At 45.4% G+C, this 25,660-nt stretch overlaps 1 protein-coding gene across 1 annotated transcript in view; it reads right to left on the bottom strand.

Annotated features, from left to right (window-relative positions):
• Positions 1-9,721: 9,721 nt before the first annotated feature.
• LOC146805218 (organic solute transporter subunit alpha-like) overlaps positions 9,722-25,660 on the bottom strand; it is a 628,012-nt gene continuing 612,073 nt past the window's right edge. The window contains exon 8 of the mRNA XM_085622418.1: positions 9,722-13,059. Coding sequence (XP_085478544.1) covers positions 12,872-13,059 — 188 coding nt within the window. The 3' untranslated portion in view covers positions 9,722-12,871. The remainder of the gene's footprint in view (positions 13,060-25,660) is intronic.

The raw sequence follows: 25,660 nt of genomic DNA, 5'->3' as shown, positions 1-25,660 counted from the left end.
CCATCCTCCTGGGAGTGGGACACTGCTGTCAGTGATGTGTTGTCATAGCACTATCATCATAGTCCAAAGTTAGGGATGCGTCCATACCACCATGTAGGTGTGGTCATCTGATAATGATGTACACCCCCCCATATCTCTGTCCACTGCTGGGAGTCGTCTGCACCCACCCCCATGTCTCTGTCCACTGCTGGGAGTCCTGTGCACCCACCCCCATATGTCTGGACACTGCTGGTATTCATCTGCACCCACCCCCATGTCTCTGTCCACTGCTGGGAGTCCTCTGCGCCCACCCCCATGTCTCTGTCCACTGCTGGGAGTCCTGTGCACCCACCCCCATATGTCTGGACACTGCTGGTATTCATCTGCACACACCCCTCATGTTGCAAGCCACTGCTGGGAGTCCTGTGCACCCACCCCCATATGTCTGGACACTGCTGGTATTCATCTGCACACACACCTCATATTGCAGGCAACTGCTGGGAGTACTCTGCACCCACCCCCATGTCTCTGTCCACTGCTGGGAGTCCTCTGCACCCACCCCCATGTCTCTGCCACTGCTGGGAGTCCTCTGCACCCACCCCCATGTCTCTGTCCACTGCTGGGAGTCGTCTGCACCCACCCCCATGTCTCTGTCCACTGCTGGGAGTCCTGTGCACCCACCCCGATATGTCTGGACACTGCTGGTATTCATCTGAACCCATCCCCATGTCTCTGTCCACTGCTGGGAGTCCTCTGCGCCCACCCCCATGTCTCTGTCCACTGCTGGGAGTCCTGTGCACCCACCCCCATATGTCTGGACACTGCTGGTATTCATCTGCACCCACCCCCATGTCTCTGTCCACTGCTGGGAGTCCTCTGCATGCACCCCCATGTCTCTGTCCACTGCTGGTATTAATCTGCACCCACCCCTATATGTATGGCCACTGCTGGGAATCCTCTGCACCCACCCACCCACCCACCCAGCCCCTTGGAGCAGTATACTGCTGGCCTGGACCTACACACACACCAATATGAAGGTAACATGCAGGGCCAGTCCGTAAGCCCACATTCCTGGCGTGTGTACGCCTCGTATCCCAAAAGTACTGGTGCCGTAGGGGTACGTGTGAAACACACCATTCATTGCGTGTGTACGGTCCGTATGACTGTTCTACTGGTGCCGTAGGGGTACGTGTGGAACACACAGTACCCACGCATTCATTGCGTGTGTACGGTCCGTATGACTGTTCTACTGGTGCCGTAGGGGTACGTGTGGAACGCACCGTACCCACGCATTCATTGCGTGTGTACGGTCCGTATGACTGTTCTACTGGTGCCGTAGGGGTATGTGTGGAACGCACCGTACCCACGCATTCATTGCTTGTGTACGGTCCGTATCACTGTTCTACTGGTGCCGTAGGGGTACGTGTGGAACGCACCATACCCACGCATTCATTGCGTGTGTACGGTCCGTATGACTGTTCTACTGGTGCCGTAGGAGTACGTGTGGAACGCACCGCACCCACGCATTCATTGCGTGTGTACGGTCCTTATCACTGTTCTACTGGTGCTAGGGGTACGTGTGCAACGCACTGTACACGTCCACTTCCGTTGTTGCGGTACGCAGAGGTTGCTGGCCACGCCCCCCCAAGTGACCAGACCCTGGTGGTAATGTATGGGCTCCATATTATAGGTTTTGCTTTGGGTATGGGGTATGTTTCCTGCCCCTCACCCCCCCCAGCCCCTGGGTGTTGTTCTCACCTTCTGCGGTGTGTGCGTCGGGTCCTGTGCACCAGGTCGTAGGCTAGGAGGAACGGGATGACACATACAATGGGGTTCATGGCGTGTGTGTCGCGTACCGGAGCTCCGTTGCGTAGTGGTTCGCACCGGTCTCTGCTTTTCCGGCTGTGTTTGGCTCCCGTAAAAAGAGCCGTACGGAGTGACGTAGGGACAAATCGTACTTGCTGGGCCGGAAACCGCTGCTTGAATGCGAACTCAGAATGATCATTCGCACTGACAGCATCAGGCAAGGCCTGAATCGCAGCGAGGATTGGACTAACCTCATCTGATACCATGAACTTTCATTTTAATGCCATTTCTATTTCACTTTTTATCATTTGTTGTTTATCGGTTGGTTTTTATCCTTATACCTCCATGTATCACTTTGCTTTTCTGTTTACTTCCCTTTATAACCCTTAGTGTGCAACTGATTTGTTTTCCTTCACTGGACAATTATGTGCATAATTACATTTACGGTATTTTCTGGTATGTACTGTGGTGAGTTGCTAATTCCTCTCTCACTTTCTTATTTCTGTTTTATTGGCATCATGTTTTTCCCTACTTCTGGTTCTCATATTACCCTGTTATAAAACTACTTCGCTCGTTGCCATTTTTACTCTCATATTGCAATCGAACTGGTCATCACACGTAATTATGCTTGTTTGAAAACTGTACCAAATTATTGCGCGTTGCTCCCTACGTCACTACTTGCCTATTTGTAGCATAAGTAGGTCGGCATTGTCCCTCGTAGATTTGCTTGGTCTGTTCCTTCTCTCTTATCCCCTCCACATACTTTCCCAGTCTATCTTCCCTTTCCATTTTCTCTCCTAAGATGGCGCCGCTCTCACCCGCTCTAGTCCCCAACACACCTCCTCAGTATTTATTCACGCTCAATGCGCCTCACTCCGTCACTCGGTTCACCGTAACCTAAGGACCTGGCTGGATCCCGGTAAGCGCAATTCACTACCTTTTCTTTTCTTGTTCCGCGTTCACGCACCAGCACCGTGCTCATACCGTGTCTTTTCCCCTAGTGCATTGTCACGCCGCCTCTACAACTCGAAGCATCGTTTGGACCATTAACTTTGGATTACCCATCCTTCTATCTAGGTAAATATTGCTCCCCCTTAGCCTGCTCTGTTCACCACACCTCACTACTCACTTAACGCGCCAATTTCTCCGTTTTAGTGTACCTTGACTTTACCTGGCGAACATTGTTGCCCTTGGCTCTGGCCGGATCGTGCATTCGCCTTCTAGCTCACACTAGGTAATTATTTATCCTTCCACCGATGTTCATCATTACACTCACCATCCACTCTCCTAATACGGTACCTTGTCCTCCCCAGTGAACCTTCACTGCACCTGATTACCGTTGTTGCCCTCGTCACTGGACGGCTCGAGTATTCTCTCGACTCCAGGTGAGACCATTGCTCACTGTAGTTACGCGCTCTTCACATCCACCCCCTAAACACTTCGCTCGTTATCCTTCCACTCCGTGACTGGTTGCTTCACAGCGCCATCACTACCACCGTGTAAGGGTTCCTCCTCCACCGCCTGATGCTGCCCTTCCACCTAGCCTGGTTGCCTCCGTTCATAGTTCCTCATCACGCACGTCGCCCCCTTCTAGTACACGACAACTGCAGACGCATGTCCTCACATCACGCGGTCCCTTTCCGCTCCTACTCTTCATTAGTTAGCAAGCCACCGTGAACGGTTATCTCTCTTGTTACTCACCGCTTATACGGCTTATTTGCGCCCGCCACTTATCCATTAGTACTTGACTCTTGTACCCAACGCATGCCTACACACCCGCATGCATTCTTGGTACTACACCTGCATCCTCTGCACGATTTAATCTTGTTCTACATGCCATAAGTGGACCGCCCTAAATCTTCTCTTTCATTTTTTCTCCTCAAATTTTTTCCCCTCTCTATATCACCCCTGGTTGTTTCCCCACAGGCAATTTCGTTTACAATCAGGCATGTACATATTAATGTCCTGATGATGATCCTGGTACTCCTCTGACAGGATCGAAACGTCGTCGACCCCTTCTAAAATAGCATGCACGTTAATCCATTGTGTTAAAAAAGTGCATTAGCTGTTTTGAAAAAGCTTACAACATTGGATAATGTAAAAAGCTCCTTTTGTCTTGCCTGAAATGCCTTGGTTTGTTTTGTAATGTTATTGTTCTAATCGGATACAGGTCTGTGTCCCACAAGTACTTTGTTCCTATATGTGTGCATATATTTTTTTATTGCAAAATTAAATCGGTTGTCCGGCTGGACTTCCAGAATATAGTATCGATTCTGAACTATATTTATCTAATCATTATCCTAACTATTTGAGGATCATTGTTGTTTGTACTGAATGCGTCTGGACGTCGCGTACAAGCTGTTCCAAATCAGAATCGTTGTTTTTTTTTACCCGTACGGTCTTTTGTATGAAACGTACGGAAATAGGCTTTCTGTACGAATCGTACTTCCTAGGTTGTACGGACAGTTTACCGGGTACGAGTCGTACGGAGAAAACGCTCCGTACAACGATTCGTACAGCCTTTTCCCAGGATTGGAATCGGTCCCACAATGTTTAAACATTCAATGTTGTTGTCTTGCTGGTGGAACATGGTCTATTCATAGTTTAAAGCAGCTATTGTTTAGTAATGCAATACAATTTCCCCATGTATGTAGAAGCTCATAGGCTATTAATTTTTGGAAGGTTTCTATAGTGCAATATGTAAATGATGATTGGCTTGAATTGTTGCAGTTTTAGGTTACATACCATGGTTCCATTTCACATCATAGTTAGGGCTTGAATCACTGCCGCTAACATGCTATAAAAACAGTTGTTTTGGGAAGTGAGACAGTGCTTTTCCTTGCTTTCCTTGGAGGCAGACTCCATGTTAGTCTTCTTATTAGATCAATATATAGTGATTTTTCATGATTTTCTCCTGCCTTTAAACTGAACAGTCTGCATCATTATTTACTTTGTGATTTCTTATTACTTTTGTGCTAGGCTAAATTTGGTTCTTGCTAGTGACTAGATCAGGGGACTCGCAATTTGCAAGGCGCTATTTCCAATGTACAACAGTGTATTTCACACTGTTAGTGATTCCCAATGGGGTCGCAAATTGAGTGGCTCATGAATATTAATGAGCCTCTCGCAATTTGTGACCCCATTACGAATGGCAGGCCCTCCCAGGTATGGTGGCCTGCTGGGCTCAGCAGACCACCATGTCTGGGACTGCTTTTAAATGAAGTAGTTTTTTTTTAAAGTAGCCCGTTTTCCTTTTGCTAGTGCATTACCACCACCCTCCTGAAGAGGGTGGTAATTTGCAAATGTTTTGCGCCCGCAATTGCAGACGCAAATCCTTCTTACATAGGGTTGCGCTCGCTATTAGGAAGGGAACGCCCTTCCTAATAGCGAGCCGCAAAATACGGTTTGTACATTACCCATGCTGTTTTTTGCATGCGCAAATGGGTTCGCAAACCCGTTTGCGCATGCAAAAATGGTCGTACATCTGGTCCCTTGTGTATAATTTCCTATATGGTTTCTCTGGGTTTACTTGTGATTTATGGTTAGGGCTTTCATCCTTTGGGGTTCGCAAATAGCTCTGATCCATCTTATGAGCCCTTCTAAAGGCAAAAAGTACCAACACAACTAGACTCATGTCTATCATGAACAAACTCATACTTCCTGACCAATCAGAGTGTATACTCAGGAGATCTGTGATGCGTATTCTGCAAACTTTCTTAGCAAAGCACCACCAGATAAGGTCAGAGATCAATGCTGTGTCAGTCCTGCGGGACACAGAAAAGTTTTTTGAGTCACTGAATTACTCTACTTATTCACTATACTTCAAACTATGGAAATAGGCACTTGTATGCTCTCCCTCACTAAACTCATTAACGCTCCTCCTACAGGTAAGATGTGTGTCAATAAGTACCTATGTGGTAGTGTATAGATAAAGAGAGGAACATGACAGGGCTGTCCCCTGTTACCCCTCCTTTTTGCCTTATCTATGGAGCTGCTCACCTGTCAAATAAGGGTACAACTCTCACATAATAGAAGAAATTAAAAGATTTGGAACACTATCTGGTATTAAGATCAATTGGAGCAACTCAGGGAACATATTTACTAGAACATGACTTAGTGCGGCACTGCATGCCATCTTGCTGTGTTTCGGCTGCATCATTCGGAGAGTGGAGGAATGCGTTGTATTTACAGCAATCCAACGCATCCCTGTGCTTTCCTCTGTGCTGGTGCAAAACGTGGCCTTGTAAACATGGCTCATCATTGTGAGCCACCGGAGCATCAAGAAATGTGACACACCAGTGGCGCAGGGGCCTTTTAAATATGCCCCTCAGTACTTATGTCACTTAGGTCCAGAGCACAATAACCGTGTCTAATGTTCCTGATACACTGGCTCTACGTGGGCATCTTTATACACAGTTATAAAGGCACGATCCTGCAAGATAACTATGGCCCTACTATTGGCCATATTGACACGTGCATGATTTTCTCCTGCCTTAAAACTGAACAGTCTGCATCATTATTTACTTTGTGATTTATTATTACTTTTGTGCTAGGCTAAATTTGGTTCTTGCTAGTGACTAGATCAGGGGACTCGCAATTTGCGAGGCGCTATTTCCAATGTACAACAGTGTATTTCACACTGTTAGTGATTCCCAATGGGGTCGCAAATTGAGTGGCTCATGAATATTAATGAGCCTCTCGCAATTTGTGACCCCATTACGAATGGCAGGCCCTCCCAGATATGGTGGCCTGCTGGGCTCAGCAGACCACCATGTCTGGGACTGCTTTTAAATGAAGTAGTTTTTTTTTTTTAAAGTAGCCTGTTTTCCTTTTGCTAGTGCATTACCACCACCCTCCTGAAGAGGGTGGTAATTTGCGAGTGTTTTGCGCCCGCAATTGCAGACGCAAATCCTTCTTACATAGGGTTGCGCTCGCTATTAGGAAGGGAACGCCCTTCCTAATAGCGAGTCGCAAAATACGGTTTGTACATTAGCCATGCTGTTTTTGCATGCGCAAATGGGTTCGCAAACCCGTTTGCGCATGCAAAAATGGTCGTACATCTGGTCCCTTGTGTATAATTTCCTATATGGTTTCTCTGGGTTTACTTGTGATTTATGGTTAGGGCTTTCATCCTTTGGGGTTCGCAAATAGCTCTGATCCATCTTATGAGCCCTTCTAAAGGCAAAAAGTACCAACACAACTAGACTCATGTCTATCATGAACAAACTCATACTTCCTGACCAATCAGAGTGTATACTCAGGAGATCTATGGTGCGTATTCTGCACACTTTCTTAGCAAAGCACCACCAGATAAGGCCAGAGATCAATGCTGTGTCAGTCCTGCTGGACACAGAAAAGTTTTTTGAGTCACTGAATTACTCTACTGATTCACTATACTTCAAACTATGGAAATAGGCACTTGATTGCTGTCCCTCACTAAACTCATTAACTGTCCTCCTACAGGTAAGATGTGTGTCAATAAGTACCTATGTGGTAGTGTATAGATAAAGAGAGGAACATGACAGGGCTGTCCCCTGTTACCCCTCCTTTTTGCCTTATCTATGGAGCTGCTCACCTGTCAAATAAGGGTACAACTCTCACATAATAGAAGAAATTAAAAGATTTGGAACACTATCTGGTATTAAGATCAATTGGAGCAACTCAGGGAACATATTTACTAGAACATGACTTAGTGCGGCACTGCATGCCATCTTGCTGTGTTTCAGCTGCATCATTCGGAGAGCGGAGGAATGCGTTGTATTTACAGCAATCCAACGCATCCCTGTGCTTTCCTCTGTGCTGGTGCAAAACGTGGCCTTGTAAACATGGCTCATCATTGTGAGCCACCGGAGCGTCAAGAAATGTGACACACCAGTGGCGCAGGGGCCTTTTAAATATGCCCCTCAGTACTTATGTCACTTAGGTCCAGAGCACAATAACCGTGTCTAATGTTCCTGATACACTGGCTCTACGTGGGCATCTTTATACACAGTTATAAAGGCACGATCCTGCAAGATAACTATGGCCCTACTATTGGCCATATTGACACGTACATAGAACCCTGGATTATCCCTGTCCACGTCGGGTAGGATAACTATTGTGAAAAGGTAGCTGTATCCACATTTCTATACCTATTCAATACTATCCTGATGCCCCTTCACAAAGCCTTTTTTCTGAAACTATGCTCACTGATGTCCAGAATAATCTAGGTTGGAGGTCAGCCATTCATAGTTTCTGGCCTGGAAACAAGACCCTTACAGGATGGACTATTCTCACCCTCCAATTTGAAAGCAGTGATTTTGTGGTCCCAGACCTCAAGAGATACTACTTTGCTGCACAAGTGCATTTTGCAACTTTCTGGTACCACACCTACAAACACTTGTCCCACCTTAATATTGAAAAGGATCGATTTGAATCCAGTTCTTTGCAGATTATACTGGCAAGGAAAGCCCTCAGGTTAACTGCCCTAATTTATACTGTGCAATGCATGGTATGGTTCAGGTAGGAGATGATTGGCAGGGCAAGTTATATGGAAATATTCTCCCCAGCTACACCACTGCTAAACAACCTCACACTTTATTTGATGAGGAAAACACTGGCAAACCTAGACTTGGTGATATATTATTAACACAATTTGGCCTCCTATCCAAGATGGCTCATTGCTAATCATGTAGAGCTGAACACATTTCCAATGGAGGTCTCATATATTTTTGACTCAAGCACACAGTGCAATCCTCATAACCCACATTCCTCATAGATACCTATTTCATCCTGTCGTAGATGCTCACATACTCTCGTGGATGTCTTTGGTATGGCACTGTCTGGGAGTTCATGACTTTGGAGCGTCCATCGTAGACGTTATTCCTAGGGTATTACAAATCTCTATAGATAACTTTCCTCTTGCTATTCTACTATGACACTTTTCTGAAAACCCTAGGTGAACAGACGACAAGGGTAAAGCAGGAAATGGCTGGTTGCTAGGCCCAATTCTCATTCTCAAACCTGAAAGATACAGTATTTTTCAATGACACTGTTGACACATATACCGCACTTCAACATCATATACCATGACCTCAAGGCATATGGGGCCTGCTGTGCACCTATCTCTCAAATAAACAGCAGCCACCAGTGAATACTTGTGAATTAGAGGCTCCCTGTTGTGCATGAAGTACCACATAACGAATAGTTTTTGTCATATCCTCAAACAATGTACAATTTGGAGGACAGGTCTAGTGAAGGAATATATACCAACAAATCTAATTTTATGTTCTCACAATATCATTGATGACTATTTCTTTGTGATTGGTACACAACTGATGTATTTTACTACCTTGTAATTCCTGGTTCAATCTTCATTAGTAATGTTTTTGTAATGACTTAATCAAAAATTTGAAACCAATACAATTTAAGAAAAAAAAGTGTCCCAGGGCCATTTTGTTTGTGTTCACGGGTGGTTCCACCTGTATAAACTGGTGAACATCCAAAAACATGAAAATTAACAGTTCGCTGGCCTGTTCACACCATAGATACCCACAAAAATTGCTCCAAATCAAGGGCCAGAGTAACTGCATTAGAGGAGCTGGAGCAGGAAGAGAGCATCCTATATAGGATACGAGGCTTGGGGAAGGGCTTACTATTTGGAGAAATGCATTTTCCCTAGGTAGAAATACAAATTGCACATTTGATTTTTATTTACGCATGCAGAATTATACACATAGTTACCGTTCGCATGCAGAGATTTTACACATGTGTAGATTTCCAGTAGTACTTCTGGTATTGTTTGATATCCCAAAATAGTAAGAAATTCAGTCTATGCATAGAAGTAACTGTACAGAATTATGATTTCACATTTTCATTTGTGACCTAAGCCAAATTAAATCATTAATAGAGATTCCTATCTAAGCAACAGGATGATAAAAATAATTTAGCAATGTAGTTAAATTTAAATTATTTTTATTTTGCTTTGAATGGTAATTACATTTGCTTTTTCGTGTTGTTTAGTTACATATTCAGTTCTTTTTTACTCGCAGATCTAAATTGGTACATCCAGGTTGGCTGAATGTGAAGGGTGTTTTCATACTATATATTTTTGCATTTAGTTATCATTAACATGTAAACGTGCAAATCTTATTAACTATGTATTATTCATGTTTAGATTGACCATAGCTAATGTAGCCTTTCATTTTAAAATAGCTAAGTTGGATGCTATCTTGCTTCATGACACTTGACCTTTTATTTCTAGGTCAAGCTGAACTCCAAATAAAAAAAAACCATGATGTTCCTTTGCTTTCTTTCTCATGTGAAATGTATCCTTTGCTGTGATAATCCACAAATGTCAAAATTGGTTGCAACAGTACATCTGCAGGGTACAGGCTGGTTCAAGTTATCTTGTTTTATTGCAGATAAATGTAAGTTTGAAGGACGTAAAAAGAAGCTTTATTGTAAAGGATACTGAGAAGCTAATGAGCTCAGTATTGTATCTTTTTACTGTAACATGATTGGATAGTTTTGTGAGAACTACGTGTAGGTGTAACACACTTTAGAACTGTACGATTTAAGCTAGTGCAGAGTAGACTGTAGTTCAGGACAAGCAAAGAGAGTTGCTTATATGTAGCTTAGAGCAGTGTTGGAGATTTGGGACATTCTCTTTATGGAAGGACTGATTTTCTAAACCCCTTCCTTTGAAGAAACTCATGCAAATTCATCTTCTTTTCTTTATAACTCAACTTGATTTGAACTTCCTATTGATTGATGCATTCATGTAGCGCCTATTGGTTGATACTAACTTGAAGTTTTGCCTTCTGCAAACCTTTTAACCTTTAAAAAACCTTCATGGTTTGAAACATCACCATTCTCTGTCTTCACTGTGGACCCTAATGCGCTGTATGATATTTAAATTTACTGAATTGTTGACTGGCCTCAGTTGTAAATTTTGATTAATCAGATAGCGCTTTATGGATCCCATATTTGCACTAAGAAAAGTGCTAACATAAGTATACTCCCAAGTCAGTCGAGGCGCCTGCTTTCCAGTTTCTAAAGGATGCACAGATCACCATTGCATATTGACTACAATTCTTCAAAACCTCCTTGGATTTAGTTATTGATTTTGCCTTCTCTATCACTGCTGTCAGAAAGACCTGTTAAGTAAGGGCCATTTCAATTTAAAAAATCAATTCTTTTCTTACCCTGAATACCTTTCAGCCTGATTTAAAAACAATTGTAGAGTCATGTTTCTGTTAAAAATGCTTGCTTTTAGCAGCATGTATTATTTCAAAAATATAAAAGTTGCTCTTGCACATTATTCTCTGCTCAACCACTCACTGTTACATTACTTCCAGCATGCACATATTTACATAGTTTTAATTTCCTCTAAGATAAGTTATATCCTCCCTCATGGTTGTTTATATCAACCCCTGGATCATTTTGAGATAATTACCTAGACTTTAAAGAAATATATCCTTTTGGGTATGTCGCAGATTCAATATGGTCCAATACTCTGTATATGGTGCTGAAAATACTATGGGCCTGATTATGACTTTTTTATACAAAGACAAGGGAACCCATTAGGTAAAACAAGGACCTTGGGTAGTGATTTTTTACAAAAACAATGGTCCTTGATAAGGCTCAATATTACTAGAAATGAATATAGAATGCAATCTCTTCTATATAGTCACTGTCCATCCGGACAGTGAGATTTAATCAATAAATACGTTCAAAAAGTTCTCATGACACATGAATAAAATGGGACACAGTCCTGTATCCTACATGGAACATTAGACATAAAAGGACACACAATCAGGCAAAACAAAGAAGCTTGTTGGAAAATAATCGAAGTTTCAACCGTGTATACAAACTTATTTATATCTAATTTGTAAAGGTTTTTTGGTTGTCCATTACGCTTGTTTAACTTCGATTATTTACCAACAAGCTTCTTTGTTTTGCCTGATTGTCTGTCCTTTTATGTCTAATGTTCCATGTAGGATACAGGACTGGCGGGCGGTGCTTTGGCGATCCCAGGCAGTGAGCCTTAGAAAGGCACCACAATGGGAACGCCAAAGCAAGTTACTGCACCACAACATGCACTGGTAAGTCAATGCCATGCAGGAGTTGGGCATGCATGCAGACAGAGGGGCACACCATGTGCCCCCCTGCATGCATCCCCGTGGCTCTGAGGCACCAAGGGGCCCTGTAGGGCCCCCTTAATTCCTCACCGCCATGAAAACTATAGAGGTGAGGAAACTTGTAGTATGCTTGGTGGTGCCACAGTGGCACCACCAGCATATTACGGGCCTCAGACCGACCGCCAGGGATTGCAGATCCTTTGCGGTAGCAGTGGTTCCATGGTGGTCCGACTGCCCAACTCTTGATAGGGTGGTCGGACCGCTGGTGCCTTCACCACCACCATAGTCATAATCAGGCTTTTTGTGTGCTAACCCCAATCCTATGGGTCACAGCCTTCAGGTAAATTCTAAACATTTGTTGGGTCATCCAATACATTTAGTTCAACATCTTTCTCACATTTTATGGTTGCTTGAGTTTCATCTCTTGCCAAATTGTTGCCTCTGAATTTCCTGAAATTAGGTTTATCATCCCATTCTCCCCCTCCCTGACCCCTTTGACTACCAACCGTGGAGCACCAGCAATAAGCAATGCGGAGTCCCTAGGTCCTAATTCCCTTCTGAAATGTTCAGTGGCCAAATGAAATCATGTTTTAAAATAGATCAAGGTCTTTGGCCACCATCTCCTTGCTCTCACATTCCTAATAACATTTGTCAAAAATGGACATTGTTATTACAGTGGTTAAAGTAAGATTATTGAAACCAAATAAAAAATGAACAAAAGTCAAAACGTGAATAGAGTGCATATGTTTACATTGGTGATGTATGCAGAGTTTAGCGATGTTAACTGTATTGTAGATATACGTGATTATGTCCACGAATACTAAGTTATGCTCTCTAGATTCAGTAATGTACTTGGTTCAATAAAAATCTATGCATTTCCAAGATGAGACAGGTGTGTGTCTTCTCCAAATGGTCTTATGGCTAGTAGGTTTTCCAGTGCAAAAACACAGAATCAAAGGCTTGGTCTAGATGGTCATGGTGGCATCTTCTGCAGACTTTCCATTGAGAATGACTTTTATATTTTGCGTGTTGTCATTGGTCTCCTGGTCATCAACCTCAGAGAACTCGAGCTCGTCGTACCTCTTCCTGTAGAAGACTCGGGACAGCATAGTGATCAGAAACATCTCCATAATAAGGAGTTGCTGGTTCATGTCTGTAAATAAATGTTGAGAACTTTATCAGCAATCATTAACTAGGTGTCAGACTGCTAGTACTTGCAGAGTGCATAATCAAAGAATGTACCGCCTCGTCCCTAATGTTAATTAATCTGCAAATACAATAAAAACAAATATTTCCCTTAATCAGAGACAATCTTACTGAGCCCTCTATGCATTACTATGTGCCAGGTTTAAAGTACAAATATCAGGTGTGAAAAAGCAACTCACAATAATGTTATAATCTGCATACATTAACACTATAAATGCAACTTTATCGAAGAACATTTCTCAACCATGTACAACAAGAAAAAGTCATTTTCTGGTAATCATAATTATGGGCATCACAGGCTCTTCATAAACAATTTAGGAATCCCAGAACACCATTTATAGAGAGAAAACATTCATGTAGATTGAAGATATAGTCTATATCAGGCACCATTAGCTATATACACCTGTTTTGTTTTTTAGAAACAAATCAATTACAATGACCAATTTGTAAGGACACGAAAAACAAATCTTATTTAGTGTATAACATTTGTTTAATGAAAAATGAAGTCAAATGCAGACAATGAGACCAGATAAGCAGCTATGAAGAGACACAGCTTCCTTAATGAGGCCTGCACGTCCACCCACTACATCCACTGATCCACACTGAACTGCACAAGATGAGGGTAGCAGATATCATCTTTTGATTTTAAATTGCAGTAAGAACTTCATCTGGAGTGATCTTCAGTGGGGTGCCAGATTTCAACAGCGTGCATAAAAATGAGCTGTATGTGAGCAGTGAGATGTGCAAGAATGCAGAGGTGTATGAAAGCGAATGTGGCTTGGTGAATGAGGCTTGCGAGGGGGTATCCAACTTCTTTAACAGTCTGTCTTTCTTGGGCAATCTTTGTGAGGTAGAATTATGTGACTTCCTGTGTCTAAAACCTTCCTGTGATCACCTAGTCTGCTGATTTCTTGCTCTCCATATTCAGAAAAACCTTTTTTCTTGACGATGCAATGAGGCATTCTCTAAGCAGTCTGACTAAGTGGCATTTGTGGCCCATGTTGCACCAGTTAATGAGTGTTGTTACTCCATCATTGATGGTTTCAATTTCGATCAAGGCTATGATGTAGAAGGTGGCCTTGACTATGGTTTATGGAGAACAAAGGTTCCAGCGCCACAATTAAAGATGGGCTTGACTGAATTCTGTTGTTCGCTATGCTAATTACTAAATGATCCAGTTAACATTTGATTGTAGAGACCCTGAGGATACACTAAGCTACGCCTATGAAAATAATATTAGTGACCTTTTAGCTCATGTTTGTCTTTAGAACTGCAAGTTTTTCTGTTTTTTTTTAGGTATTTAGAATTTTTTGAGTTTCTTTAGCATTCGATATCCTCATCAAATTAGTGAAGAAAATACAGTCAGGTGTTATACATGAGTTGTTGTAACCTCTGATAAGAATTGTTGCCTATAAATGACCCTACGGAAGACCCAGCAAATTTAGCTTTGAGTCAGAATACATTGATGACATATGAAGGGATGAACTGCATATCAATATAAAAGCACACAGCAACTGTCAAGTTTAGGTGAAATATGTAAACAATGAGCAGAGCCACCCTAGATTCAGGAAAGCCTTAGATTGATAGGGATAGAAAATCGCCTCTCTAAGAAATATTGTTAAGCATGTATTACTCTTAAATATGCATACATAGTGACAATCATTTTGTGTTTTATTTTGTTTTGTGTAGGGGTAGCTTGGCTGTAAAAATAGATTCACTGTAATCTATCCATATTGAAAAAGTGTAAAAGGAGGATGTGGCTTAGTTTGGCAATGGGAGAAACAAACTAAATGCAGAAGAGGTTGCTCAGTGTAAAGTGCATATGCATGTATTGGAATTATTTTTTTATTGTACAGTTAATTAAAACTCACAATTTTCAAAACAAAAGAGATCCCATTGAGACAATACAAGTTAAAAGATGAATGAGGAGAGTAAAAACCATTATCACAATTTACATTATAACCTTTAAAATCCGATCTTCAACTATTATACTTTAAATCTCGATGTTACTGTCTATTCAGCCCTTTTGTAATTGATAAAAATATAAACAAATGCCAATACTTCAGAGTTTCTGTTCAAGCCTCTTAACGTGTATAAAAAACGTGGATAAAGTGCTTGTGCTCCGATAGTGCAATTATTATTGGCAATTAAAATGCTCAATCAGGGTGGGCCAGCTGTCTTCTGTTCTTCTGTCGTTTGTAACAAGAGCTTAAGTCTTTCTGCCACTTTATCAAAGTACTATGTGAATTGGCAGTTTAGCTGGATCTCTTCTAAGTTAAAATACAGTTTTACTGCCTGCCTGTAGATCCTGATGCCCTTCTGGTTAAATGTTGGTCGAAGCAAGGCCTGCCTTATATCTAACAGGCTTGGACAGATGCAAATTATATGTATTAGGTCCTCTTTTCCTGATCCGCAAAAATGACAAGACTGTTCCTCCGATCTCCTTTTCCATGGCGGCAAGTGAGGGAGAATTGGTATAATACCCAATCGCAATTTTATGGTTTAAATATTTTTATTGATTAGCAAACTTCAAGGCAAACCGCATACCCATAGCGATCATTATGCATTGCTGTGGTGTAACCACTGTTCCAAAGAACTTTTAGAGCTTTATCGTAACAGTGTGCACATAGCTGGATCAGAACCTAGATAACGAAAAACAATAAAGTAAGAGAAAAAAAGGAGAAATAAGAACTCCCACAAACCTCCTCCCCCGCCCCCTCCCCCCTCGTGCTCCACGTCCATTCACAAGGCCTTTCCGAACTCTCATCGGCCCCCTCAGCATTCCTCCCCCGGCGCTGCTGTGAGGCGCAACAGTCGAAGATATCGGGGGCATGTGACTTCTCTGAATTCAACAGCCAATAGCGACAGGAAGGGCTGCCACAACTCACCATATTTATCCCCCTCCCCCGCCATAGTTAGTGCTAATTTCTCCATGCCCAGGACGTACGACAGACGGTGCAACCAGCCTGTAAAAGTCGGGGCGTGTGGTGTGCGCCAGTGTGTGAGAATGTTTTGTGTAGCTGACCCTAAGGCAATGGCCATCTGTAATGGGTAGGTCAGGGGGTTGGGAAGGCCTAATAGTACATAAGCTGGGAAGCGCGGTATCTCAGTCTTAAAGTGTTTGTCCACTTCATCCAGCACCTGGGTCCAATAAGGTTGAATGTATATACACTCCCACAGCAAATGGACTAGATTACCCACCTGGCCACAGCCCCTCCAGCACGTCGCCTCCCTAGATCGATCCATTGCATGTAAGCGTTCTGGAGTATAGTACCAATATGTCACAATCTTCGTAAGGGTCTCCGTAAGTCCCATGTGATATGCCGAGTGCCGGGCCCTATAGTAAATGTCCTCCCATTCTTTTGACTGAGTGTTCTGCCCAACTCCCGCTCCCATCGCTCCCTACTAGGATTGTGTGAGTGTTTGTATTTAATCTGCAGCATCCTATAGAGATCAGAGATGAGATTTTTGTCCGACGTGCGTGTGATGAGCCATCTTTCATAGGGGGAAAAACGTCTGTTTGCCCCAGAACGCACCTGTGGCTGAAGCGCCCAATGCCTCACCTGCAAATATCTTAGCCGCTCCATCTCCGGGAGACCGAATTCCCGACTCATCTGAGCGAATGAGTTGACCCCCTCTGCGCCATAGACATGATATAGAAAACGACAGCCAGTCGTCCTCCAGCCCGTGAAGGTCAGCGTCCGCCATTCCAGGGGTGAAGTCAGGATTGCCAATCAACGGAGTAAACGGAGATGGGAAGGAGGTGAGCTCATGTGTGAGGTTGGTGGCATCCCACACTTCCAAGGGGACTCGCGTGATATATGAGGCGTATAGATTAAGGGGCCTGTGGGACCTACGCAGGAAGGGGATTTCCTGCAAGGGTCACGCTGCCACCGCCTGATCTTGAAACAACCAGTGCTTCTTCGATTCCCATCTGCTCCACTCTACCAGGTACCGCAATTGAGCTGCCTGATAGTAGAGTTTAAGATCGGGAACTCCAAGCCCTCCATCATCCGGCGTCAACGACACTAGTGTCCGGCGCATACGAGGTTTCCGACCATTGCAGATAAATTGGGCTAAGGCAGATTGCATCTTTTGAATCCACCCAGCAGGCAGCCGGAGAGGTATAGTGTGAAAAAGATAGAGAATCTGTGGGATAATGGTCATTTTGACCGCTGCAATCTTACCTAACCAGGAGAGGGAGTAGTGTTTCCACCGATCGAGCTCTCGGCGGATTCTCCCACTCAGTAGTGCATAATTAGTTTGGACCACTTCTGAAAGAGACGGGGCCAGTTGAATCCCCAGGTACGGAATCGTGTCTGTCGGCCAACGGATGGGGAGTAGGGTTTGCAAATATTCCCGGGTGAGGGCGACAGGGATAGATCCAGAGCCATGGATTTTTCTGCATTCATCTTGAAACCGGACGCTCGAGTGAAAACGTCCAGCTCTGTTAAACAAGTCGGGAGAGCGGTCGTCGGATCAGCATGTGATATTAACACGCCATCTGCGTATAGGCTAATCTTGTGGACAACGCCCCCAAATTTTATTCCCGTGATCTCTGGGTTCTGCCGCAGCCTCTGAGCTAAGGGCTCCATGTAGAGGGCGAAGAGAAGGGGGGACAACGGGCAACCCTGTCTCGTGCCCCGTTCAATATGAAATCGGGAGGATGTATAGCCGTTCACCTGAACCGTAGCTGTGGGAAACTTATAACAATTAAGGACATACGTGCGGATCCGCTCTCCCATCCCTACCTTTTCTAACACCTGCTCCAGATAGGGCCAGTACACCCGGTCAAACGCCTTTTCGGCATCGATGGCCAGCATCATGAATTCCCCCGAAACCCGGGTAGCCTTCTCTATAAGATGTAAAATCATTTTGGTATTATCCGATGTTTGACGTTCCGGGATGAACCCCGCCTGGTCCGGGTCATTGAGGCCGGGCATGTGGGGGCCAAGACGAGCGGCAAGAATCCCTGTGTATAATTTAAGATCTATATTAAGGAGGGATATTGGACGATAAGCTCCGCAGCGTGAACTATCTTTTCCGGGTTTGGGGATGACCGCTATAGAGGCCTCTAAGAGATCGCTCGGGATCGCTCCTTGATCAGCAAAGGAGTTAAATAACCGGGTGAGGATCGGGGCGAGCAGGGAGCAAAACTTCTTGTAAAAAATGGCGGAGAAGCCATCCGGACCGGGGGCTTTCCCCAGCTTGAGACGAGAGATAGCAGATACGACCTCCTCTAGCTGAATGTCTCTATCCAGGCAGTATGCCTGTGCCGCAGTCAAGGCTGGCAGAGTGACAGAATCTAAAAAAGCCGACCCTTCAGAACGCTCCAACGGGGCTCCCGCGTAAAGATCGGCATATAAATCGCGGAATGTCTCTGCTATAGCACCATCTTCCGAAATGCACGTACCGTCCGCCCGGGTGATCGCTTTGACTCCCTGTCTCTGGCGGACCTCTCTCAATTTATGAGCAAGGAGTCACCCACACCTATCCCCCCCTGCATAGTATGCATGCCGCAGTCGCAGCGCCGCAAATTCCGCCCTATCCTGATTGAGCGCCGCCAACTGGTGGCGTGCGGCTTTTAGCTGCCGCCACACTCTCGGAGCCCCTGTCCTATGATGCATCTGTTCCAACTCGCGAGTCCGCTGTGTGAGCTCCTCTCGCTTGCACTTGTGATCCCTATTGTCAGCCACCGAGATTGAGATGAATTCCCCCCTAATAACCGCCTTCAGAGCCGCCCATTGTGTAGCAAGTGTGGTGTCCAGGTTTGCGTTATGCTTAAGATAGTCGCCTATGGAGTGCTGAATGTGCTTAACCACATCCTCTCGGTGCAAAAGGGTGTCCCTAAGGTGCCACACTCTAGTCGGTCGTGACATGGGGTGAAGAGTGAAAGTGGCAAGCACCGGAGCATGGTCTGATAGGGAGGCTACCCCTATGTCGACCGCGGTCGTAATCGCTCGCACTGAGGCGGATACCAAGATGTGGTCCAGCTTAGCATAGGTCTTGTGTGCGTTAGAATAAAAGGAACATTCCCTATCTAGAGGATGAAAGCTGCGCCAGAGGTCGCATAGCCCCAAGTCCTGTAAGTGCGCGAGCCCCTCCGCTGAAAGTGCCCCCGTCTGGTGAGTGCACTGACTGGATCTGTCCTTGATGTTATCAAAAACCAGGTTTAAGTCACCCCCCAAAATGATATTGCGATCTGACGTAGCTGTGGCTTCGGTGAGAGCGGAGTGTCGGAACTGTTCCTGACCTTCATTCGGAGCGTACAGGGAACTGATGGTGAACATCATTCCCCCATAGCAAAACGGTATGTCAAGAGCCGTCCATTAATTTCGGCCAGCTTGTGCAGGACCTCCCCCCGAAACTTCTGGGCAACCAGGATCGCGACCCCCGCTGTTTTAGTAGGGCCAGAGGAGAAAAACTGAGTGGGAAATTTCCGGGTTCTAAGACGATAACAGTCTCGCGGCAAGAGGTGGGTTTCCTGCAGAAGGCAAAGGTCTGCTTGCGAGTTCTCTAAACAAGACAACCCTGCGCTTCACTGGGTTATTAAGGCCCCGTACATTAAGGGTTAAGATCTTAAGCGTGGTGTGGGGCATGGTAGGTAACAACTAGAGTCCCACAGAGCAAGAAGGGGTCACACAACATGTTGCCGGTAAACACGGTGATCAGCCGGCCCGGGGACTCATGAACACGGGAGAGCTTACTAACTCTGAAGGAAAAGGGGACGCGGAGCACCGAGGTCCCTCCCCAAACATCCCCCCCCCCAAAAAAAACAATCTACAAAAATAACTGAAAACGCATAGTCCATCACTCGACAGTGATCGGTGAGGAAACATTGGGTTATGTCCACCAACGGTGAAAGGAAGCACCTCTCCCACCAACGATCTGAACAGTAGTATAGCAGACACTTGGGTACAGCATAGCGTTTACAGTCAGCCAGTGTTGGAACCAGAGAGGTCTCTGGAGACTGCCTCCAGAGCCGACTGCCTGCCCCTCGTGATCTCTGCCGCCGGAGGCCTCCTGGGGCGGCCTCTACAACCCTGCTGACACCAACAGGGCCTGGAGTCATCAGGCCCAGCCTTAGGATCCTCCTCACCATTCTCCTCCTCCGGGAGGTCCACACCCAGTAATTTGCTAGCCTCGGACAGGGAGCCCAACTGGTACAGTTTGTTATCTTTGCGGAACACATATCGGAAGGGATGGCCCCAGCTGTAAGGGATATGAGCTGCTGCAGATGCATAGTGATGGGTTTGAAGAGTCGCCTTTTTTGCAGCGTGAGAGTGGACAGATCCTGGCACAGCACCGGCGTCTGATCTCGGAACTGTATAGGATGCATTTGACGCGCTTTTTGAAGAATAGTTTCTTTGGTGCGATAGTCCTGGACACAAACTAAAATGTCCGACGGGGGGGAACCGTTGGTGCCCTGGGAGGACCTACTCTGTGTGTCCAGTCTATACACATCGCCGCCTCCAGAGGCTTACCAAGGGCATGATTGAAGAGTTCCATCCTGTAGGTGAAAAGGTCCTTCGAGCCATCATCTATTTTAACCCCTCTGATCCGGATGTTGTGGCGACGGGAGCGATTTTCCAGGTCCTCAAGGTGGGTCTGGAGGTCAACCTGTTGGTCATGGAGTCTAATGATCTCTTGCTGTAGTGTCACTATCTCTGTGTCCCTCCCGTTGCTCTTACCCTCCAGGTCCGCGACCCGTTCTCCAATGTAGTCCATGTCGCGTCGGACCTCTTTGATCTCTGATGTGAACTCATGCTTGAGGGTGTGAATGTCTTCCCTTAATGCGAAAAACATCGACTCGAAGAACGCCTTGGTGATGGGTTCCGCTCCACCAGCCCCCGTCGACATCTGTCCCGATGCCCCTGCGTCCGCACCAGAGGCCATCTGTCCAGCCGGTGCCTTGGCAAAAATGTCTTTAAGGGTCCTGTCCGTCCGCTTCCTGGAACCGGACGCAACTCCTCCCCAGTGGGCCCGTGGAACCGCGTGCAGAGCCCAGATCCCCCGTCGCCAGCCCCTTGTCAGAAAATGGAGTCCCTAAGACAGTGCGCAGCAGAAAGGACAGCAGCCGGGGTCGGCAGGCCGCCCGATGTTGCACAATCCTCACCGCCGCCAACGATCCCCAGGTCTAGCACGTCGGAATGGCCAACACCAGCTCCCGTGTGCAATGATGAAGCCTATCCTCGGACCTCTCTGTCGCTTTGCCCCGCGACTCCTCCAGTCGGCACATCCATCCCGAGGGCCAGCTGCATCATTTCGGCGCCGCCAGAGCCGACCGCAGTACTTCTCTAGTGGCGCGCTCCTCTACGGGAAGACGCCAATCGCGACCAGGCCCGAAAGCGGGGCTGCAGAGCGGAGGGTCTCAATGACCGTTCCCCCAGCTCCACCCCACCGCAGCTCCACAGTCCTCCTTAGCTCAAGCGGGTCAAGGGGAGCACCCAATCGCAATTTTAAGAATTTTTCTTTTATCTCTTGTTTAACTCCAATTTTTAAATAAGCTTGTGGCATCAGAGCTGCGTAATCATTAAGTACTCTCCATCCGTGAGTCCACTTGGCCAAAGTGTCCTTGTATTCTATTGAGGATATCAGTTTTGTTACTTTGGTTACGACATTTTTTAAGCTGTTATGATCTATGGGGGATTCCCAGAGGTTAGTCAATTCAAGCCTTTCCAATGATTCCAGCAGGTACTCTCTGGTAGATGATTTCTCTCGGTGTGACAGTTCAAACCATAGATGTGCATTTAGGGATCCCTGCTCAAAGCCCCTAATCTTGTGCCAGCTTATTACGTAGGCACCCCTTCTTTCCAAGGATTGCTTCTGAAGACCAAATTCCAGGTGGATTTGGGCAGGTGACACGTAATTTGGTAGCTGAAAGATTGTTCTGTACGACCTACCAATTATTTTGTCTAAAACCGTCGCATCTTTCCCTTGAATTTGTTCACTCCCATATGTGAGTATTGGCTGCAGTCGTGCTCGAATCACCGGTAATAAGGGATCTAAGGTTCTATCTGGTAGGACTTTCTTTAAGGATTTCATTGTGAGGCAGCTCATAGTGCCCTTCCGTCGCAAGGCTTCCAATTGGGGTTTATACGAGCCTCTCCTGTCGATTAGAACTCCGAGAGACTTATAGTCGGTTACCCGGTCTAAGCTGCTCCCATCAAGGTACCACGTTATTTTCTTGGCCTTGTTGTAATTCACTGTCATAATTTTTGTTTTCTTTAAATTAATATGTAATGCATTACATTGCGAAAATTTGTTAGTGGTATCCAACAGATTTTGGAGGTCGATTGGAGTCCGGCTTATTAAAACCAGGTCGTCCGCATATAGGAGATTGGACAGCGAGATATTTCCCAGACGTGGGGCATGTGATATACTATTATCCAATTCTCCTGGGAGGTCTGCTAAAAAGAGGTTACAAAGCGTGGGAGCTAGTACACACCCTTGTTTTAGGCCTTTGGAGGTGTTAATTCGCCGTGAGAGGTGGGTCCCGGCTCCCAGCTTAATCTGAACCCAGGTATCTATATGCAATAGGATCAACTGATTAAGGAGAGGCTTAGGTATCCCCCACTTTTACAGCTTCTGCCAGATTTTGGCTCGATCTACGTGGTCAAACGCTGCGTTATAATCTATAAAACATAAAAATAGCGAACTCTTTGCAGCTTTGGCCGCTTCTATCAACAAGGTTAGCGCCATACTGTTAGTAGTGGTGCCCTGCCCTTTACATAATCCTGTTTGATTTATGGGAATGATGTGTTTAGTCAATGCCCAGGATGATAATTCCTTTAGGACTAGCCCCGCATTATATTTCTCCTCTATGTCTTGTAGGGCGACGAGACGGTAATTGTTGGAACTACTCCGATCGCCCTGCTTGTAAATTGGGCTGATTATCGATACTTTCCAGGAGGTCGGGCATGTTACTGTTTCCTGAATACTCTTAAAGACTGGTACCAGTACGTTACTCCAGAATTCTGCATCATACTTATACAGTATTGGCGGAATTCCGTTTGGTCCTGGGGCTCCTTCCACCTTCCCTTTAGAAATATGTTGCTTGATCCGAGCTGCTGTTATTTCGATACTATCTTTTTTACTATAAGATGATGGTTTATAGACCGTTGTGCGTTCCACCCCGAGATCCTTTTGTTTGTTCGGATTCTTATCATGCCTATTGGCCTCACCATTCCTTTGTCTCATGCTGTCCGAGTTGTAATCTCTCCTGTTTTTCTCGGTAGTCCACATGCTTTTCTCGGAAGAATTCTCCTTTGGATAAATATCATTAAAGTGATTGCACAGAGGAAGTGCCCGGTCAGATTGTGCAATGTATGAATTTATACCTTGATGCGCTGGTCGTTGTAGGCTATTTATTGTCCGCCAAAAAAGGGCGCTATTTTTGAGCTTCGAATCATGCAAGATTTTTGCCCATAGGTCTTCATTCAATAGTTTTTTCTTTTCCCAAATCCTCTTTTTTTAATTTTGCCTTCAGTTGCCATAACTCGCTTTGCTGAACTAGGCATATGCATGTAAGAAAAGATATGTTGCATGTCCCTAAGGCCGTCTTGGTGGAAAAAGTAATTTTTGCTCTAGGAATAGGTGTGGGATTTTCCAAAGAAAATTTCAAGTCAGTTATATTTATAATTGTCAACTTTTGTTGCTGTCCTCATGAAAATACCTTTATTATCAATCCTATGCTTAAGTTGTAGGAGAGGACTGGAAATTGCCACAAGATTGCTGCTGATTGACTTGTTTTGTTTATGGGCTTCTTTGAAGTGTTTTAAACTTGAATTCTGGAGACTGGGAGACGTGCTGCCCATACTCTAAGCAATTGTATGTATGCTAAATCACTTTGAACTACCAAGATCTGTGGCTGGTTCTTTGTTTCTTGCAGGAAAAGTGCATCCACAACCTTGGTGGAGAATATGGGCATAGCCGAAGCTGACACTGTGACAGAACAAGTTTTGTGGTAAGGAGACAGGGATTACCCCTAAGACTTAGTGGTGCACCACCAAAAGGAACATATTTTCCTTATACGGCCTCACTGGTAGGCACCCTGAATCCGTTACAGGTTCGTGTCACCCTGCTAAGCCTTTGATGATCAAGGCAGGTCAAAAGGGGATAAGAGCAGAGCAGGTGAGAATGGTTTGTCAGTAGATTTCCTTTTTATGTATTCAAGAGAGTGTGAGTGGCCTCGATCCAGCTGGAGACTTTCACTAGCCTCATGGTGTTGACTGACAATTGGTGAAAGCTAGAAGATCAGGGCACGTTTGAGTGACTTCCTTATACCTCCTAGGGCAGATTGAGCTGTATGTTTTTTTTTTCTTTAACACGTTTCAGGGGTGCTGTGTCAAACACCCCCTGGAGGGTGGAGAGGTTCTCTAAAGCGAGGGTGGAGGGATACGTCCTCCCTGTGGTATACTATTGAACAAACAAGTATCCCGTCCGGAGCCAGCATGGCTCCTTCGGAAGGTCAGAGCTGGGGGGCCACTGGTACGCCAAAAGACAGCACACCCACTGTTATTGGTGGGAAGGGAAATTGACCCCTTTCTTTATGTAACCCTCACCCACTGTAAAAGTGACATGCTTCATCATCGGGTTCACCCTAACTCCAAAAGGTCATGGTGGACTTGACCATGTTCCAGGGAGCACTAATGAAGATAGGGTGTAAGGGGGTGCAACTTTTTTTTTTTTGACAACAAACTTTATTGGCATTTTTAAGGACACACGGGGAATTTGTCCCCATACATGGTACCAAGATGAAGAAAAGAACAGTGAGAGGTGGCATCCTTGTTTAGCATCCCCCCGGGTGGCAGAACATCAGACCCCCAAACCCTCCCCCCCACCCGCACATCACACCAACCCACAGTCCAACACAGATATGCAATATTTCCTAACCGCATGAGCTCCATATTCCGACTACTCATCCAAAATGCATAGGGCCCGGGGCCCCAAAGGGGAACCCACCGGGGCTCTGATTAGCCTCTCTATTGGGTCCAAGGGCACTGCATCCCCCCGCACAGACAACACGATACCCCGATATCGCGCCCATCTCTTCCAGACTTTACCATGCTTATTCGGACAACCCCTTGCCAAGAATACCGCCTCTTCCGCAGACATGCAGCGATCTAGTGCTTTCTTCCAGGCCTGAACCGGGGGCGGGGCAGCAGACTTCCAATGCTGGGCAATATCTCGCTTGGCCAGCGTCAAACCCAAAAACAGAAGGTGCCGCTTATAGATGTTGCCCCCTATCTCCTTGGTACAATGCAACAGTGTTAAGCGGGGATCGGGGGGAAGCTCCCAACCCAGCACCCCCCCCAGGCAGGATAGAACCGCCATCCAGAACGGGCGAGGGGGTGCAACTTTAAAGATAAAATTCCTCCCCCACTCTATAAGTATCCTTTATTAGAAGAGTGGGAGGGAAGATAAAATATGTCTGTGTAGGGATATCAGGATGTGATGGTCCTATGACCCTAGAACACCAACATGTTTCAGCCCTGTTCTATCGGCCTATATAAGGTCCTGGGCTTTCGTCAGGATGGGCAGTGAAG

The sequence above is a fragment of the Triturus cristatus genome, chromosome 8 (assembly GCF_964204655.1).
Source record: "Triturus cristatus chromosome 8, aTriCri1.1, whole genome shotgun sequence".
NCBI lineage: Eukaryota > Metazoa > Chordata > Amphibia > Caudata > Salamandridae > Triturus > Triturus cristatus.
Note: the sequence above shows the minus strand (reverse complement) of the source record. Positions and strands in the feature narration are given on the sequence as shown.